The sequence below is a fragment of the Penaeus vannamei genome, chromosome 2 (assembly GCF_042767895.1).
Source record: "Penaeus vannamei isolate JL-2024 chromosome 2, ASM4276789v1, whole genome shotgun sequence".
Taxonomy (NCBI): Eukaryota; Metazoa; Arthropoda; class Malacostraca; order Decapoda; family Penaeidae; genus Penaeus; species Penaeus vannamei.
The window spans coordinates 20,005,955-20,025,954 of NC_091550.1; the positions used below are offsets into that span (position 1 = coordinate 20,005,955).

At 40.3% G+C, this 20,000-nt stretch overlaps 1 protein-coding gene across 1 annotated transcript in view; it reads right to left on the reverse strand.

Annotated features, from left to right (window-relative positions):
* LOC113820185 (fibrocystin-L) overlaps positions 1-20,000 on the reverse strand; it is a 55,278-nt gene that overhangs the window by 30,665 nt on the left and 4,613 nt on the right. Inside the window, exons 8-18 of the mRNA XM_027372464.2 lie at positions 5,853-5,949; positions 5,123-5,293; positions 4,163-4,266; positions 3,776-3,854; positions 3,360-3,574; positions 3,061-3,215; positions 2,819-2,906; positions 2,526-2,656; positions 1,991-2,163; positions 1,713-1,868; positions 316-465 (exon numbers count right to left, since the gene is read on the reverse strand). Of these exons, the coding sequence (XP_027228265.2) occupies positions 316-465; positions 1,713-1,868; positions 1,991-2,163; positions 2,526-2,656; positions 2,819-2,906; positions 3,061-3,215; positions 3,360-3,574; positions 3,776-3,854; positions 4,163-4,266; positions 5,123-5,293; positions 5,853-5,949 (1,519 nt within the window). The remainder of the gene's footprint in view (positions 1-315; positions 466-1,712; positions 1,869-1,990; positions 2,164-2,525; positions 2,657-2,818; positions 2,907-3,060; positions 3,216-3,359; positions 3,575-3,775; positions 3,855-4,162; positions 4,267-5,122; positions 5,294-5,852; positions 5,950-20,000) is intronic.

The following is a 20,000-nucleotide window of genomic DNA, read 5'->3' on the forward strand; positions in this document are numbered from 1 at the left end:
GCAGTTGACCATCTAAATGATAGTGAGTGATTCTCAGTGTGATAATAACAATGATAATGGCAAAATTATAAATCATTTGTTATGATAAAGATTATTGAATTAATGCTTACAAGAGTAGTATTAGTAACATGTGTTACAGTAATGACATTGATGATAATGATTATAATAGTGTTAATAGCGTAAATGTGATATAAAAACAATGGTGACAATATTGAATATAATGAGAAGAACAACCATAGTGAACACGATAATGATAAAACACCTCATCGCAAAACTTCTTAACCGAAATTAGTGAACCGAGTATCTGAGCCGAACCTTCGACAGTGGCGCCTTCGATGTTGAGCGACCAAGTTCCTGCGGCGGGGTGGGTGGCCACGAAGGTCCGGCTCACGTTCACCTGCTCCGCGCCCACGCTGAAGGTGTAGCTGGCGGCGCTGGCGAGATCGGTGATCCACGACGCATCGCCTGTAGGCCGAACGGAAGGTGAATGTGGGAGTAAGAGAAGTGTTTCGGTTATTGGGGAATCGGAGGCTGACGCGGGCCTTCGGGAGGGACGGCTCGGTGCCCAGGAATAGGCTCTGCTAAGATCGGTCTTGTACTTGTGTAAATATATATAGTATTGTTGTGGTTGTGTGTGTGTGTGTGTGTGTGTGTGTGTGTGTGTGTGTGTGTGTGTGTGTGTGTGTGTGTGTGTGTGTGTGTGTGTGTGTGTGTGTGTGTGTGTGTGTGAACGAAAACTAAATCTACATAGATGTAGCTATGATATCTTAGAGTAATAGTCCTGGCAAGAATATATACTCTGAAAATACTCTGATACCATCATCACTAAAAGCGTTTTAAGCAGGGGAGCGCTTGAGAAAGAATTCATGCCGACAGGCCTAGAACTGCACCGTTCGCTGCTTAAAACGATTGCAAGACCTTGAGCAGTGTTGCTAATCCGCACGAGTGGCTCCATTAAATGTCAAACCTGTAAAATTCTACGCTTATACTCAAGTATCTTTCAAAATAATCGTTAAACAAAAATATCTACTAACATCTTTACAAAACATAATATTTTATCCTATATGCATGTACAGTGCCTCTAAAACAATGACGTCACACACACCCGATTAGCAACCCTTATTATTATTATTATTATTATTATTATATCATTATCATATATTATATATTATATATATTATTATACATTATTATTGACGCGCTATCAAAACAAATGAACTTCACTGAATTAGAATGTAGGCCTACCCATTTCCATATAAACAATCTTATGAAGTTAAAAATAACAATCACTGAATACATTTTCAACAGAAGAATGTTGCAAGAACATTTCTGACTTTTCCTATTGAAATACTCTCTATTTCGAATAATAGGTATATTCTCGATTGAAAGAGACGAGTTTAAAAGTAAGCGACAAATTGTTCGTCTTATAATGATTTATGATTCATAAGAAAAAAAATTATTCCCATCATCTCCATTCGTTATCAGGTAATTTCAACTTCCTTGAATACAGTATTATGGAAATTACAGAAACAGAAACCGTGGAAAATAATATCTTTGAGAAATTATTAAGCGGAGTTCTTGAGACAGCAAGAAAAAGTCTCGAGTTTTGGGAAGAACTTTCTCTGCTTAAACGCCTTCAGTTTTTCGCGTCGCCTCAGGAATAGTCCGAGGCGCAAAGAGAATCTCTAGCGCAGCGGAAGCGAACGACTCACCCGAGGTCTCCGTCACGCCGAGCAGAGGGAAATTTCCAGCGCAGTTGCCGGTCTGGAACTCCACGTCGAAAGCAGGTTCATTCTCCACCGCCGTCACAACCACGTCGTCCACTAGGATTCCTGCGTTCTTCAAGGCGGATGGTCGGGTCTGGATCACTGTGGACATTGTCACGTGTCAAAATGGCATTCCACGAGGCAACGCTCAAATTCATGTATTCTGAGATCGTGTCTTTGTAACATGGCATCTGAACCGACGGAAATATCCAACTACACCTCACCGTTGATGTTTTCTGTGGAAAAGGCGAAGGTGTCGACGTATACGTTGTCTCTGTAAGTTAATCGACGCGGCGCCAGGACGTGTCTGACCTTCAGCTTATCTCCTGCATTGCGGTCGTTGTTTATCCACGAATTTTCAACGAGCGCAATCAAGTCAATGCAGCCGTAAGCCCACCTGGGAGAAAGGAGTCACGTGACATGGGGAACAAACAAATAAACGGGTCATTGGGAAAATATATTTATATATTCGTTTATGTAGGCTGTTTTTATTTCCCTTGAAAGTGGTCCGTCAAATTGTTTGAAGTGACATGTATGTCAGTATGTATGTATGTATGTGTGTAAATATAAAGTAAAATGTGAATACATAAATACATACATATATGTATCCGTGTAAATGTGTGTGTGTGTGTGTGTGTGTGTGTGTGTGTGTGTGTGTGTGTGTGTGTGTGTGTGTGTGTGTGTGTGTGTGTGTGTGCGTGTGTGTGTGCGTGTTCGTGTGCCTGCAAGTGTGTGCGTGTGAATTCATAAAAGACCTACGCGTCAGCCGTGGAAGCAAATCCGTGATCAACCGTAAGTTGGTCGGTTCTTCCCGTCCTGCCATTTTTGTCCTTCCAGCGGAACTGTACCTTCATGGTGGTCTCAATGTTGCCTCGTATAGCGAAACACATCTAGAGAGAACGTGGCGAGTTACATTCCTATTTATGAGATTTCTTATCCATTCAGTGTTTACTTCTCGAAATATGAAAAATAGTTATGAAAGGGCAATTATAGTCAACGTTGAAAGATCTTCGAATAATATTTCAAAAAAAAGTATTAGTCATTAATCTCACATAGCGATAGGTGTTAACGTCCGCCATTTCATCCTCCTCGTCGGTGTAGAAAAGCCTTGGGTCGTCTGTATTCAACACGTAGGATTTCCTGAAATAAATGACACCTTCTATCATCCGGGCTCGCCACCTTCCTCCTTATTAAGCAAAGGCATTCCTATTTCACTCATCCGTTATCTATTTCACATGATCTTTCAGAAGCAGCTTCAGAAGCCCTTAATTCAGAGTCGAAATCGCCTACTCACTTTCCACAGTAGCTCGCGAAGTCGACTACGGTCGATCCTCTCACGCCAAGAAGATCATCCTCGCCCATTTCGAAGTCGACCTGGTATAGGTAGGTCGGGCTGTCCGCCTGGATGTCGCACTGCTGGTCAGTCAGGCCTAGAATCGCGGATCGAATCTGCAGGGAGGCAAGATTACCGGGATTTATAATAGTGATACAGGAAGAGTATCGATCACCCCAAGAATCAAATCCCGAATAAGAATAGACATTGCCAAAGTGTTGTTACTCATATCCACAGTACATGGCAACTTTTATAAGTACCTCTGTATCCACAGTGATATCAACAAGGTCAGAGGTAAATCCAGCCAGATAAATCCTAGCTTGTCCTGGGGATCCTGAGTAACTAATCCTCTGCACTTCGAACTGCTCCTTGGGGTCCAACCTGACACGCTGGAGCTCGTTGTGACCGATGGCCGTCTGGTCGTACGTGAACTTGGCGTTGAAGTCGGCCATTCGGATGCGGAAGGTCATACTCGCTGCGGAGTCGAGAGCGAGGTCAAAGGTCAAAGGTCGTTTAGGAATCATCCTGAACCCCACCCCTTCCCTCACCTTTGCTCCTACTTAATCATGAAAACTCGTGCTACTTAAGTGTTCAAATCCCCGAAAGGTTCCACCCTATTTCCGAACTAAGACGAGTCTCAGGAGTAGAACTGGATCATCGAGGCCGTGCTACCTACCCATGGTGCGATACCGGAGCTCAAAATAGGCCGGGGTGTCCGCCTCGAGTGTGATGTGCTGCCAGTGACCCACGTAAGTCTGCGGAAACGAGGAAGCTGGTTTTCATGTGAACGACAATCGATGATCTTATTAGGGAGCAACAAGTTTTCGAATCGTTTAGAATAAACCAGTGAAAATATCCGAAAGGGTGGCGGTAAGCTTCATAAGGATGATAATTATGATATATAAGTAGTTGTTCTTGTTATAGTTATTGTTGTAGTAGTAGTTGTTGTTGTTGCAACAACGATAACAAAACTATTGATAACACAATGATGGTAATTATGGCAACAGCTAAACCGCAGCCTCAAAATATATATGAATGCAAATAGTATTAACCCTTTCATTACCTTGTTGTCGGGGTTGCCATTTTCGGCAACGAAGAAGTCAGAATTGCCATCCAAGTCGCCAACGGACAGAGAATACAAACCGTCGTGGGCAACATGGAGATAGCCTGAAAATCACAAAAGCATCTGTGTTTATATTATGTCTATGGTTATAATTCTGTTTGTGTATTTTTTTTCGATATTTGCATATATGTATATGTCTGTTTACATATTTATCCGGATCTATATATTTCGAGCTTGCTTGTATCCATTTATCTGTGTATCTATTTGTCTGTTTATTAGTTTTTCAGCATGTATGTTTTTATATATGAATTTATGACTAAAATATTTTGACTCCTTATTGAAGAAAGTGTGTATAAAACTTACATAAAAAAATATATATATGCATATGTGAAAAATTATATTGACGATGGAAATTACAAACCATCCTAATGATGACTGGTTGCATTCATGATTGCAATAGTGACAAAAGTATAAAGTACAACGTGATAAAAGTATATAGTAACCCAATAGTGATAACTATAGTAATGGTAATAATGTTTAAACAATAACAATGAAAATTATAATGTTAATGGAAATACTGATAATGATGATGATGATATTGATAACAGTAACGATAATAATGATAATAGTAATATTGATGATGGTGATGGCAATAATGGTAATAGAAAAAATGATGATGGAAATGATAACAGAAGTAATGGTGATGGTAATAATGATAATGCTGATTATAATAGAAATAATGATGGTAATGATAATGCATATAGAAAAAAACAATGATAATAATGCTAAATGAAAAAATTCCTAATAACGATGCTTACAGAAAAAAAATAACGATAATAATAATAATACTAACAGCAAAAAATAATAAAGATAATAAAACTGCCTATAGAAAAGACAATGATGATGATAACCTTTGGCACACAGACAACAACGCCGTTGCTTATTCCGCAAGAAACCTACCGGAGACTCTCCCCGTCAGGTTCTGGGTGCCGTCCACGGTGATCGTCGTGTCCTGCATCACGGAAGAGCTGTAGCCGCTGTGGCTGGAGTCCAGGGGCGCCCAGAGGCTGTCGTCACGCAAGTCACTGACGTACACGCCACTCCACGTCTCCGACAGGATGCCGCGCTCTCCTGAAGGAGGGAAATGGGCGGAGATGAGAGCGTGCGGCAGAAACCAGGCGTTTAAATGAATGTTCTCGCCTGTCTCGCTCGTCGCCTTCCTTTCTCCTTCTCCTTCTTTCTTCCCCTTCATCCTGACCTAAGGTTGGGGTCTCCGCTGCCAGGCCGGGAACCTATCTGTTTATTCATCAGCAGCTATCTCTCTTGCTATGAATAGGTTGCACGGATGCTTGTATGTATATGTATATGTATATGTATATGTATATGTATATGTATATGTATATGTATATGTATATGTATATGTATATGTATATATATATATATATATATATATATATATATATATATATATATATATATATATATATATATATATATATATATTTTTTTTTTTTTTTTTTTTTTTTTTTTTTTTTTTTAATAATTATACATGTGTGCGTATATATATATATATATATATATATATATATATATATATATATATATATATATATATATATATGTCTATATATACTGCATATATATGCATGCATGTATATGTCTATCTGTGTATATATATGTATATTTTTACCTGATGCAGGCCCAGTAACGCTTTGCGACGGCGTTAAACAGGTGAGTGTCTCGTCTTGCACATCCTGGATCACACACTCAGCTCCTCCAACCCACACCTGTAATAGCAATCCATTAATTGGTAACGTTTTAAGCGTGAACAACTTACCGAAGAAGAAATTTCCTTTAAAATAATATAGATTATATATATAAGTAGTGTGTATAGGGACAGAATAGCCTCACCCCCATGGGTCCCCCCCTATGTACCTAACGTGTCATAACAGAAAGTGACCTAATGACTTCCGGAAGTAATTACCGTAATCGATTACGGGAAATCAGTAACCTTGACTAATGATGGAGAACACGCACACCTGAAGGGGTGCCCCCCCTCCCTTTCCTCTCCAAAACAAAAATAATAATAATGAGAATACGAGAAAGAGGAAGAAGAAGAAGAGGAAGAAGAGGAACAACAAACAAACATGGATCCTGTTGCCGCAGGTCAAACTATCATCCTAAGAGCAGGTGTCACAGGTTCCACCACCCCAACCCCTCACCCAAAAACACCTTGGACACAGCAGCCTCACCCCCATGGGTCCCCCCCTATGTACCTAACGTGTCATAACAGGAAGTGACCTAATGACTTCCGGAAGTAATTACCGTAATCGATTACGGGAAATCAGTAACCTTGACTAATGATGGAGAACACGCACACCTGAAGGGGTGCCCCCCCTCCCTATCCTCTCCAAAACAACAATAATAATAATGAGAATACGAGAAAGAGGAAGAAGAAGAGGAAGAAGAAGAAGAAGAAGAGGAAGAAGAGGAACAACAAACAAACATGGATCCTGTTGCCGCAGGTCAAACTATCATCCTAAGAGCAGGTGTCACAGGTTCCACCACCCCAACCCCTCACCCAAAAACACCTTGGACACAGCAGCCTCACCCCCATGGGTCCCCCCCTATGTACCTAACGTGTCATAACAGGAAGTGCCCTAATGACTTCCGGAAGTAATTACCGTAATCGATACTGGAAATCAATAGCCGTAACTAATGATGGAGAACACGCACACCTGAAGGGGTGCCCCCCATCCCTTTCCTCTCCAAAACAACAACAATAATAATGAGAATACGAGAAAGAGGAAGAAGAAGAAGAAGAAGAGGAACAACAAACAAACATGGATCCTGTTGCCGCAGGTCAAACTATCATCCTAAGAGCAGGTGTCACAGGTTCCACCACCCCAACCCCTCACCCAAAAACACCTTGGACACAGCAGCCTCACCCCCATGGGTCCCCCCCCCCCCCCCCCCTATGTACCTAACGTGTCATAACAGGAAGTGCCCTAATAACTTCCGGAAGTAATTACCGTAATCGATTATGGGAAATCAGTAACCGTGACTAATGATGGAGAACACGCACACCTGAAGGATGCCCCCCTCCCTTTCCTCTCCAAAACAATAATAATAATAAGGAGAATACGAGAAAGAGAAAGAAGAAGAGAAAGAAGATGAAGAAGTACAACAAACAAACATGCACCCAGCTGCCAACATTTCGGTACCCCACTCCTCCTCTCTAGAGCAATAATGATAAGAGGAGAGGAAGAAGAATAAGAAGAAAAGGAAGAAGATGAAGACAGGAAGAAGTAGACAAACAAACAAACATGCATTATCCCCATACCCCAAACACGCTATGGACAGAATAGCCTCACCTCCATAAGTACCGCCCTATGTACCTAACGTGTCATAACAGGAAGTGCCCTAATGACTTCCGGAAGTAATTACTGTAATCAATTACTGAAAATATATAACCGTGACTAATGAGGGAGAATACGCTCACCTGAATTCTGTCCTCTCCTCTCCAAAACAATAATAATAATATTGAGAATGAAAGGCAGAAGAAAAAGGAAATTTGTACTCTGCTTACATAGGTCAAACTATCAACCTGAGAGCAAGTGTCACTGGTTCCACCTCCTCCTCCATTCCTGCAGGTCACAGGAAGAAGAAGATGAAGAAGAACAACAAACAAACACGGATCCTGTTGACACAGGTCAAACTATCATCTTGAGAGCAGGTGCCACAGGTTCCACCAACCCCCACCACCACCTCACCCAAAAACACCACGGACAAAATTATTCACCCCCATGGTGCCCTCTTACCCCATAACGTACGTACCTGACATAGGTCAATCTATCTAAGACCAGGTGTCACAGGATCTCCACCACCACACACCCCTTCACCCAAACACACCCTGGACATATTGGCTCACCACTATAGCTACCCCTTAACGTGTCACGACAGGAAGCAGGCCTAATGACTTCCGAAAGTAATCATCATAATCGATTACTGAAAATCAATAACCGTGACTAATGAGGGAGAATACGCACACCCGAAAAATGCCCTCTCCTCTCCAAAAACAATAATAATAATATTGAGAATGAAAGGCTGAAGAACAAACAAATATGCACCCTGCTGACATGGGCCAAACTATCAACCTGAGAGCAGGTGCCACAGGTTCCACACCCTCCCCCTTTCCTGTAGGAAGAAGAGAAGAAGCAGACAAACAAACAAACAAGCACCAATCTGCAGGTGTTACAGGTGATTCACCCCTTCCAGCTTCCCCACATACCCCCTCACCAAAAGCAATGATAATGGCTATACCTCATGTCTCAACATGTAAGAGGAAGAAGATGAATAGACAAACAAACAAACATGTACACAGCTGCTGACAGAGGTTAAGGTATTGATCCAATAATAGGTGTTACCTCCTAACCCCCCTCCTTCTCAGGTCGAAAGAGGGTCATTTCCGGCGTGAGTTAGGTCACATAGCTATTCATCGTGTTTAAGCTTGTAGCAAAACAAACTGCACAATAGACCGATGGACAAATTAGCTCCCCTCGCCACCCTCCGCAAGTACTAACTAAAGAGCTAATGCACCCACCAGCATTGGGTTGCCATAGATGTGTGATCAAAGACATGGCGTGGCCACAGGTCATCAAAAGAGGGCAAAGAAATACTCTTAGCTGCTCTCCGGATGCGATAAGGGTTAAGAATATTGATCTTGAGGGGGAGGGGTTGTGCGAGGTAAATGATCATGGGTATTGATCTGATAATTATATTTAGCTTTCCATCGTGTCTGAAACACGTAAATTTAGCTTTAATTGCTAATGCACCCCAATAATAATAATACAATGCGATGAAAAGGATGACAAAAATCGCCATGTACTCAATATACCTTTATTATCATCTTCAAATATACACTAGCACAAACAACTAGACATGCTTAAATCATACTTGGGCCATATGTCCATCCCCTGCGTCAACTAAAAACTAACATCTTCCTCATCGCTCATGACGATGATTACCGAGTTGCCACGAACGTCGCCTCTCCCGGGTGGGGTCGGGCGACATCGATGAGTGCGAGAGGGTGTATTCCGGTAACGAGTACGAAAGTGCAACCACTTCCATGGCGACGGCGCTGCTATCTCGTCCCGAGGTGTAACCAAACAAGAAAAAGAATGCTATATTAACCAACACTGAGTTTTTAAGATGTTGATATTATACAAATATAAGGCATTTGGCAAAATCCAATTCTCACTCCATTTATGCATGCAAAAAATTCACTCGCAAAAAAACATACATGATAACTTTTATCACAAATGCGCAATATAACAAGGGAAGTCCTCACAAGAATAACAGAAATGACTTATCTTCGTGGGCGATTACTACCTTTGAGACCTCCACTCATCTTTTAACAAGTTATAGCAGTCGTTCTTATATTGCCAATGATTCTTCACAATAACTATACAATTCAGCGAAAAGGATCATAAAACTCTTGTTGCAGGCAATGTCTTTATAATGGCTTTCAGCCTTCCACAAACGCACATCTTAACAGGCGACAATGCAATATAAGAAAATTTGAATCGAGTTTTAATCGACTTGAATTTAATACGCAAATATAAATGTGGCAACCACCTTCTCGCATATTTGTACATGTCGATGTGTCACATTTGCGAGATAATTATCCCGCCACACAACCGATACGACATTTCAAAACCTGCCCGTTCTCCTATATATACAAGCAAGCTTGCGAAAATTTGTAAAAGTGCGAATTATTTCATAAACTTGCTTGAGGGCATAAATTCAACCAAACTTTACTTCTCGATCTCCCGCAATCGTTTTTCTCACCTGCCCACAAATATGCGGTTAAAGATCGAACTAAGTAACCTCTCCGTCGGCCTACTGTAATTAACTTTATCGAGAAACGCTCATCTAGACACCATTTTTAAAAAGTAATGCATAATTACCTTTGATCAAAAAAATCCCTGTACAAAGAGAAACAACTATTTTTACACCGACATTGAATAAAACTTACTGCTCGACCTCTTCAATATTCTCTGATAAACTTAATATTCATACATGTCACATTACGAAACACTGATATGTCTAAACATCCTCGGCTAAGATATAATGGTTCACTAATTAATTCACTAATTGCCATAACAATGAAAACTGGTGAAAGGTTCCTTAGAACAATTTATCTTTTAGAAAAATGTATAAAAGAGGTTTTAAGCAATTGTAATACATTTTTTTACGTTTTAGCCATAGGCTCTGTATCTAAATGAAGACGTTTTAGGATAAAATGATAAAACACGTTTGCCCTTCCTGTCATAGTTTTTATCATTTTACATGTATTACGCACATTTATGCACCATATTTTAAGTAATGCATACATTTTCATCAAGTTACTCGCTAATTGTCGTAGCGACGAAAACCGTTAAAGGCCCCTATAAACCGTTTTCACCATCAAAATAAAAGAGAGAAAAAATGTATAAAAGAAGAAGGTCAAGTAATCGTTCAAATACTATTTGCCGTTTTAGCATCAGTTTCTTTATCAAAGCAAAGGACTTTTATATGATATGAAACAGTTTAAGGATAAAATAACTCTTTTGTCATAGAGCTTTTATAATTTTACGTCTATTGAACATAGATAAATTCACCTAAAACCGGGATTATCAACCAAGGATAAATTTACTCCAAAGGAGTAGAAAGTGTATATGACAGCCTCAATACAATAGGTCTTAGCAGCTGGCATGCGAATTTCCATTTCTTTTCTTATACCAAGTCATCAGCAACTATATATTTTCCATAATCAGCATATTACTTGCAAACAAAGGCACTTACTTTTTCTTTCTATGCGTCTGCATTAGACATTCCTGATTTTTACATGGCAGTAAAGGGGTATGCGGCGAGCAACATAGAGACAGGGAGGTAAATTATAGAGGAAAGGTTAAAATTACACACCTAAAAAGAAAAAGTGGCAACCGAAGCAATATCTTCATTACTTTTTCCATTAATGGCAAGTAGAAAACATTCGTTTGGGGAAAAAAAACGCTTAATGTCATAATAAGGAAGAGAAAAACGTCCTTTTACATAACTCAGAGGAAGAAAAAAAAAGACTTTACTCAAATCCAAGAACGACTGAAATATATATATATACATATGGGTGGAGCATATTTTTTGCAGGTCATGAAAATACAGGGCAAAACCATTAAAACGTTCTCGCATTGCTGTCGTCTTTAACAGAAGACATGTATATTATCAGTAAAATAAGTTTTGTGCAATTGAATACATTTGTCTTTTCTGTAATAATAATACAAAAAGTCAATTTGCTCATTAATACTACTAATGTCTTATTCCTTTAAAGATGTCCTCCTAAACAGTGATGATGCTTTGTCCAATATACAAATGATGGAAGACCTTACACAGACGGCGGAGAATACCGCGACTCGTCACGAGCTATTGGTCTCACCAGCATACTAGGCGAAAAAACAAACAAACAGAAGTACTCGTCTCGACTCCATTCGTGAAGAATTGCTTGGTTAATGAATATTTCGCCTTTAAATTGCACCCTTTTCAGTCATTTGAGCAAGGTAAAGCCCCATGTTCTAGATAGGCAGAATGACACACCTCTTTGCTGGTCCTCGTAGCACATCCTTCTACACACCTGTTCGTTCCGCTAGTTCACGCAGTCTGTTTCCCCTATCAAACATGCCATACCTTGTTGGTGGATCCTATCCTGGCCCCACCCCCTCGACTATACGAGATGGTCAAGAAAAAAGTAGTGATTTTGATCATAAATGTAGGTATAACATGACTTCACACGGCACTGAATATGTATCTCCAAGACTTGATATGTATTTGGCGATGCGTGTAATCATACGAGTATCGAGCTTGGAGGTCCCTTGTGAATAAAACGCAACGATTTTATAAAACCATAAGACAGTAATATTTCTTGATAAGTATTTAAAAATACTAATAACCCATATGGTTGGTTGGAAAGAAGGGCAACAAATTGTCAAAACCATATCTCAGAAACGAATTAGTTGCCAACTAATTCCATCGTTTTACTTCTCTTTCCTCGCAATTCATCTTCCTTTCCGCACACAGATACACGATGATAGGAGATGACTTGCAGTTTTTTCTGAGATGGCACCTCCGACATCGGTTACGGAAGTGTCCTTTGTTGAAAAGAGCATTTACATAGAGGTTTATGGATATTAACCTCATCCGAGTCATTCCGTAATCATAGTTTCTCAAAATTTATTACGTAAAAATATGTCATCATTCCTGTATGACAAACCTTGCTTACCTATAACGTCAATAGTTTCATAAAACCTTGTTGTATAACGAAGAAATTAACAACATTACTAAAAAAAAAAAAAAAGTTTTAACGTATTTTGCCTCAGAAAGGATTTTCATTCAGCAGATAAACGGTTTGTTATCACTCACCTCTGCGAAAGAGGTGGGTAATAGTGCGAATTATTTATAACAAATAAGGGTGCCTGAGAAAAAGAATTTTCATTCAGCAGATAAAAATGTTTGTTATCACCCACCTTCGACTTGTTTGTTCAGAGTATATTTCTCCCTGTAATACTAGCTGCGGCTTAAACAAGGCATATTACTATACGTTTATTTCCGCACGCGTCGCACTCAGCGCCGGCGTTGCTGCGCGCGAGAAGTACAAACGCCCGCGACACCGACGGCTCGCGGCGGCTGCGGCGGCTGCGGCGGCTGCGGCGGCTGCGGCGGCGGCGGCGGCGGCGACTGCGGAAAGTAAAGACGCATGCGACGACCGCGGCGGAGGCGGAGGCGGCGGCGGAGGCAGCGGGCGGGCGTCTCGGGGAGGAAGGGCGGGGGGCGCTCTAGTTGCTACAATACATGGTATTTCTCAAATTTTCGTGGGTAAAAACATGTAAATGTTTTAAAATTTTAAAATTTTTGATGAACTTTATGTAGGTTACCCTTCGATGTCAAAGATAATGTTTTAACAAAATTTTGGTGATGGACTTTATGTAGATAACCCTTCGATGCCTAAAAGATTATTTTCAGTAATTTTTGCATTGTAATCAATAGATAAACCGTCTATGTCAGTCTCATTTACCCCAGGGAGCCAAATTTTACCCTAATATACAGTTTGCAGGCCAGAGTCGACTCGACGGAACGACCATATGGTTGACGTAAAGCCGTAGGAGACAATAATAGAGTGTAAGTGATAATCTTAGATAACGAAGGACTGGCTTAATTAAAGATGTAAAACGGTCGATTGTAAGACTGAAATAGCAATGTCCCGCGGCCCGTCCTTGAGGATATGACCCTCGAGCAGCGTGTTTGACACCCCACGGCTGTGTCATCGTATACCTCCCACGTCGACTTACCTGTTCAGAGTGTGATTTTAACACTGTAATATTTATTAAAAGCAGGTTTGACAAGATTCTTGCAGAATAGAGCCTACTACTCAAAGGTAAAACACGGAGTACAAGTAGGTCTGGAATGGCAAGCGGGTCATCTGAACATGATTTCTTGGGCGTCTTTTTTCATGCCATTGGGTATTATGAAGAATCTTTATCAAAGACTAAAGTAGTCAACAAGATTTATTTGTATATAAAAGTGTTTTTCATTTCTACATAAGGAAGGTTGAAAAATATTTGAAAATGTAATGAGTAGGTTCTTAAAAGTTACTCCAGTCCATCCCCCGCCGCCCTTCCTCCCCGAGACGCCCGCCCGCTGCCTCCGCCGCCGCCTCCGCCTCCGCCGCGGTCGTCGCATGCGTCTTTACTTTCCGCAGTCGCCGCCGCCGCCGCCGCCGCAGCCGCCGCAGCCGCCGCAGCCGCCGCAGCCGCCGCGAGCCGTCGGTGTCGCGGGCGTTTGTACTTCTCGCGCGCAGCAACGCCGGCGCTGAGTGCGACGCGTGCGGAAATAAACGTATAGTAATATGCCTTGTTTAAGCCGCAGCTAGTATTACAGGGAGAAATATACTCTGAACAAACAAGTCGAAGGTGGGTGATAACAAACATTTTTATCTGCTGAATGAAAATTCTTTTTCTCAGGCACCCTTATTTGTTATAAATAATTCGCACTATTACCCACCTCTTTCGCAGAGGTGAGTGATAACAAACCGTTTATCTGCTGAATGAAAATCCTTTCTGAGGCAAAATACGTTAAAACTTTTTTTTTTTTTTAGTAATGTTGTTAATTTCTTCGTTATACAACAAGGTTTTATGAAACTATTGACGTTATAGGTAAGCAAGGTTTGTCATACAGGAATGATGACATATTTTTACGTAATAAATTTTGAGAAACTATGATTACGGAATGACTCGGATGAGGTTAATATCCATAAACCTCTATGTAAATGCTCTTTTCAACAAAGGACACTTCCGTAACCGATGTCGGAGGTGCCATCTCAGAAAAAACTGCAAGTCATCTCCTATCATCGTGTATCTGTGTGCGGAAAGGAAGATGAATTGCGAGGAAAGAGAAGTAAAACGATGGAATTAGTTGGCAACTAATTCGTTTCTGAGATATGGTTTTGACAATTTGTTGCCCTTCTTTCCAACCAACCATATGGGTTATTAGTATTTTTAAATACTTATCAAGAAATATTACTGTCTTATGGTTTTATAAAATCGTTGCGTTTTATTCACAAGGGACCTCCAAGCTCGATACTCGTATGATTACACGCATCGCCAAATACATATCAAGTCTTGGAGATACATATTCAGTGCCGTGTGAAGTCATGTTATACCTACATTTATGATCAAAATCACTACTTTTTTCTTGACCATCTCGTATAGTCGAGGGGGTGGGGCCAGGATAGGATCCACCAACAAGGTATGGCATGTTTGATAGGGGAAACAGACTGCGTGAACTAGCGGAACGAACAGGTGTGTAGAAGGATGTGCTACGAGGACCAGCAAAGAGGTGTGTCATTCTGCCTATCTAGAACATGGGGCTTTACCTTGCTCAAATGACTGAAAAGGGTGCAATTTAAAGGCGAAATATTCATTAACCAAGCAATTCTTCACGAATGGAGTCGAGACGAGTACTTCTGTTTGTTTGTTTTTTCGCCTAGTATGCTGGTGAGACCAATAGCTCGTGACGAGTCGCGGTATTCTCCGCCGTCTGTGTAAGGTCTTCCATCATTTGTATATTGGACAAAGCATCATCACTGTTTAGGAGGACATCTTTAAAGGAATAAGACATTAGTAGTATTAATGAGCAAATTGACTTTTTGTATTATTATTACAGAAAAGACAAATGTATTCAATTGCACAAAACTTATTTTACTGATAATATACATGTCTTCTGTTAAAGACGACAGCAATGCGAGAACGTTTTAATGGTTTTGCCCTGTATTTTCATGACCTGCAAAAAATATGCTCCACCCATATGTATATATATATATTTCAGTCGTTCTTGGATTTGAGTAAAGTCTTTTTTTTTTTCTTCCTCTGAGTTATGTAAAAGGACGTTTTTCTCTTCCTTATTATGACATTAAGCGTTTTTTTCCCCCAAACGAATGTTTTCTACTTGCCATTAATGGAAAAAGTAATGAAGATATTGCTTCGGTTGCCACTTTTTCTTTTTAGGTGTGTAATTTTAACCTTTCCTCTATAATTTACCTCCCTGTCTCTATGTTGCTCGCCGCATACCCCTTTACTGCCATGTAAAAATCAGGAATGTCTAATGCAGACGCATAGAAAGAAAAAGTAAGTGCCTTTGTTTGCAAGTAATATGCTGATTATGGAAATAAGAAAAGAAATGGAAATTCGCATGCCAGCTGCTAAGACCTATTGTATTGAGGCTGTCATATACACTTTCTACTCCTTTGGAGTAAATTTATCCTTGGTTGATAATCCCGGTTTTTAGGTGAGATTTATCTATGTTCAATAGACGGCTAAAATTATAAAAGCTCTATGACAAAAGAGTTATTTTATCCTTAAACTGTTTCGCCTATCATATAAAAGAATCCATAACTAATTAAAAAACTAGTCATAAAACGACAAAATAAATATTTAATTTAGTTATGTTTATTCTTCTTTTATACATTTTTCTCTCTTTATTTTGATGAGGTGGCCTTCTACGATGGCAGTATTGACAAAATATAATAAAATACTTAAAAACATGGTGCGCATAAATGTGCGTAGTAATACAGCATATTAAGTATTAAAAGGAAGCTATGTTTAAGGAAGAACAGAGCGTATGTTTTATCGTTTTATCCTAAAACGTCTTCATTTAGATACAAGAACACATAATAAAACGCATAAAAAAATATATTACGAAACCGCTTAGGAACTCTTTTATTTTCTAAAAAGATATAAATTGTTGCAAGAACCTTTCGCCAGTTTTTCGTGTTATGGCGGTTAGTGGATTATTGGTCGGGAACCATTATATCTTAGCCGAAAAGAGGATGTTTGGACATATCAGTGTTTCAATATTGTTTTAATATATTAAAGTATTGAAGTTTATCAGAGAATATTGAAGAAGATCGGCGCAATAAGGCCTGGCTAGCTGTCGGTGTAAAAAAAATAGTTGTTTCTCTTTATTACGGGATTTTTTGGTCAAGGTGATATATTACTTTAAAAATAAGTGATGAGCGTTTCGCGATAAAGTTAATTACAGTAGGCCACGAGAGAGGTAAGTTCGATCTTTAACTGCAATAGTTGAGAAAACGATTGCGGGATCGAGAAGTGGATTTGGTTGAATTTGTGCCCATAGTGGGATTTATGTGAATTCGCACTTTACTACAAATTTTCGCGAAACTTGCTGTATATAGGAGGGGAACGAGCGAGATTTTGAAATGTCGTACTGTCACATTGACGGGATATATCTCGCAAATGTGACACGTACATTTATATTTGCCGTGACGTTTTCAAGTCGACCAAAAACTCGTTCAAATTTTCTTTATATTGCATTTAATGCCTGAAACCAAGATGTGCAGTTTTATGGGAGGCTGAAAGCATTATAAGGGCATTGCCTCGACAAAAGGATTTTTATGATCCTTTTTAAATGAATTATATAGTTATTGTGAGGAATCATTTGGCAATATAAGAACGACTTTTGCTATAACTGAACCAAAAGATGAGTGGAAGGTCTCAAGGTAAATCTTTTGAAAGATAGAGATGTTATTCTGTGTCACTGTTATATTGCGCATTTAGTGATAAAAGATTATCATATGTTTTTTTCGCGGTGAATTTTGCCGCGTGGGTGAGAGTTTAGTTTTGCCAAATGCCTTTATATTTGTATATATCAACATCTTAAAAACTCGGTGTTGGTAATATAACGTTCTTTCTGTGATTTGATTTTTACCTCGAGGACAGATAACAGCTGTCGTATGGGAGAATGTTTCGTCGTTGCAGTGCACCTCTCGCCTTAGAATGATAGCCCGACCCCGCGGGAGGGGAAAACTAAAAATTAGCGGCTTTTTCATTGTCATCGTCGTCTGGCGAATGAAGGAAGATCTGACGAAGTTTTCCGGATGACACCTAAAACATCGTCTATTATTTGTACTGAAATCTTGAATGATAATAAAGGTATCATTGAGTGCGTGGCGATTTTTGTAAAAATCGCCCTAATCTTTTGCGTCGTAAGTATTATTATTGAGTGCGTCATATTAAGCGCCGTGCTGTGTTTTCGATACGATAAAGGAAAACTAATATATTATCGGATTACTCAATGTAGATCATTTACCTCGCACAGCCCTTCACTCAGGATCGGCCTGTTCTTAGCCTTATCAAAATCGAGCAGCTGGGAAATATGGCACGCCTCTTTGATGACCTGTGGCCACGCCTGTCTTTGATCACGCATCTATGGCAAAGCCAATGATGATGCATTATCTTGAGGTGCGAAATACTTTGGAAAGTGTAAGAAACTCATTCATCATCGATCCTAATGTGCAGTTTGTTACGCTACGAAGCGGCGATGAATAACTATGTGACCTAACGCCAGCGAATATTTCGACACAATGAAAGGAAGAGGGAGTGGAGAAGTAAACGCCTGTAATGGATCATCTGCTCTAGCCTCATCAGCAACTGTGTATGTTTGTTTGTTTGTCTATTCGTAACTCACTCTTACATGTTGAGATTTATAGTATAGCCATTATGTAGGAAACATGTGAAGAATTAATCACGGCCTACTACGGTGTTGCTATTTTGTTTTGTTTTATGCTGCTTCTTCTTCTTTCCTACAGGAAAGGGGGAGTGTGGAACGCAATGACTTTCCTCTTTCTCGGGATGACTCCCGGCCTATTTAGAGGAATTACTTCATATTTATTTGTTCTTCAGCCTTTCATTCTCAATATTATTATTATTGTTTTTGGAGAGGAGAGGGCATTTTTCGGGTGTGCGTATTCTCCCTCATTAGTCACGGTTATTGATTTTCAGTAATCGATTATGATGATTACTTTCGGAAGTCATTAGGCCTGCTTCCTGTCGTGACACGTTAAGGGGTAGCTATAGTGGTGAGCCAATATGTCCAGGGTGTGTTTGGGTGAAGGGGTGTGTGGTGGTGGAGATCCTGTGACACCTGGTCTTAGATAGATTGACCTATGTCAGGTACGTACGTTATGGGGTAAGAGGGCACCATGGGGGTGAATAATTTTGTCCGTGGTGTTTTTGGGTGAGGTGGTGGTGGGGGTTGGTGGAACCTGTGGCACCTGCTCTCAAGATGATAGTTTGACCTGTGTCAACAGGATCCGTGTTTGTTTGTTGTTCTTCTTCATCTTCTTCTTCCTGTGACCTGCAGGAATGGAGGAGGAGGTGGAACCAGTGACACTTGCTCTCAGGTTGATAGTTTGACCTATGTAAGCAGAGTACAAATTTCCTTTTTCTTCTGCCTTTCATTCTCAATATTATTATTATTGTTTTGGAGAGGAGAGGACAGAATTCAGGTGAGCGTATTCTCCCTCATTAGTCACGGTTATATATTTTCAGTAATTGATTACAGTAATTACTTCCGGAAGTCATTAGGGCACTTCCTGTTATGACACGTTAGGTACATAGGGCGGTACTTATGGAGGTGAGGCTATTCTGTCCATAGCGTGTTTGGGGTATGGGGATAATGCATGTTTGTTTGTTTGTCTACTTCTTCCTGTCTTCATCTTCTTCCTTTTCTTCTTATTCTTCTTCCTCTCCTCTTATCATTATTGCTCTAGAGAGGAGGAGTGGGGTACCGAAATGTTGGCAGCTGGGTGCATGTTTGTTTGTTGTACTTCTTCATCTTCTTTCTCTTCTTCTTTCTCTTTCTCGTATTCTCCTTATTATTATTATTGTTTTGGAGAGGAAAGGGAGGGGGGCATCCTTCAGGTGTGCGTGTTCTCCATCATTAGTCACGGTTACTGATTTCCCATAATCGATTACGGTAATTACTTCCGGAAGTTATTAGGGCACTTCCTGTTATGACACGTTAGGTACATAGGGGAGGGGGGGGGGGGGGACCCATGGGGGTGAGGCTGCTGTGTCCAAGGTGTTTTTGGGTGAGGGGTTGGGGTGGTGGAACCTGTGACACCTGCTCTTAGGATGATAGTTTGACCTGCGGCAACAGGATCCATGTTTGTTTGTTGTTCCTCTTCTTCTTCTTCTTCTTCCTCTTTCTCGTATTCTCATTATTATTGTTGTTGTTTTGGAGAGGAAAGGGATGGGGGGCACCCCTTCAGGTGTGCGTGTTCTCCATCATTAGTTACGGCTATTGATTTCCAGTATCGATTACGGTAATTACTTCCGGAAGTCATTAGGGCACTTCCTGTTATGACACGTTAGGTACATAGGGGGGGACCCATGGGGGTGAGGCTGCTGTGTCCAAGGTGTTTTTGGGTGAGGGGTTGGGGTGGTGGAAC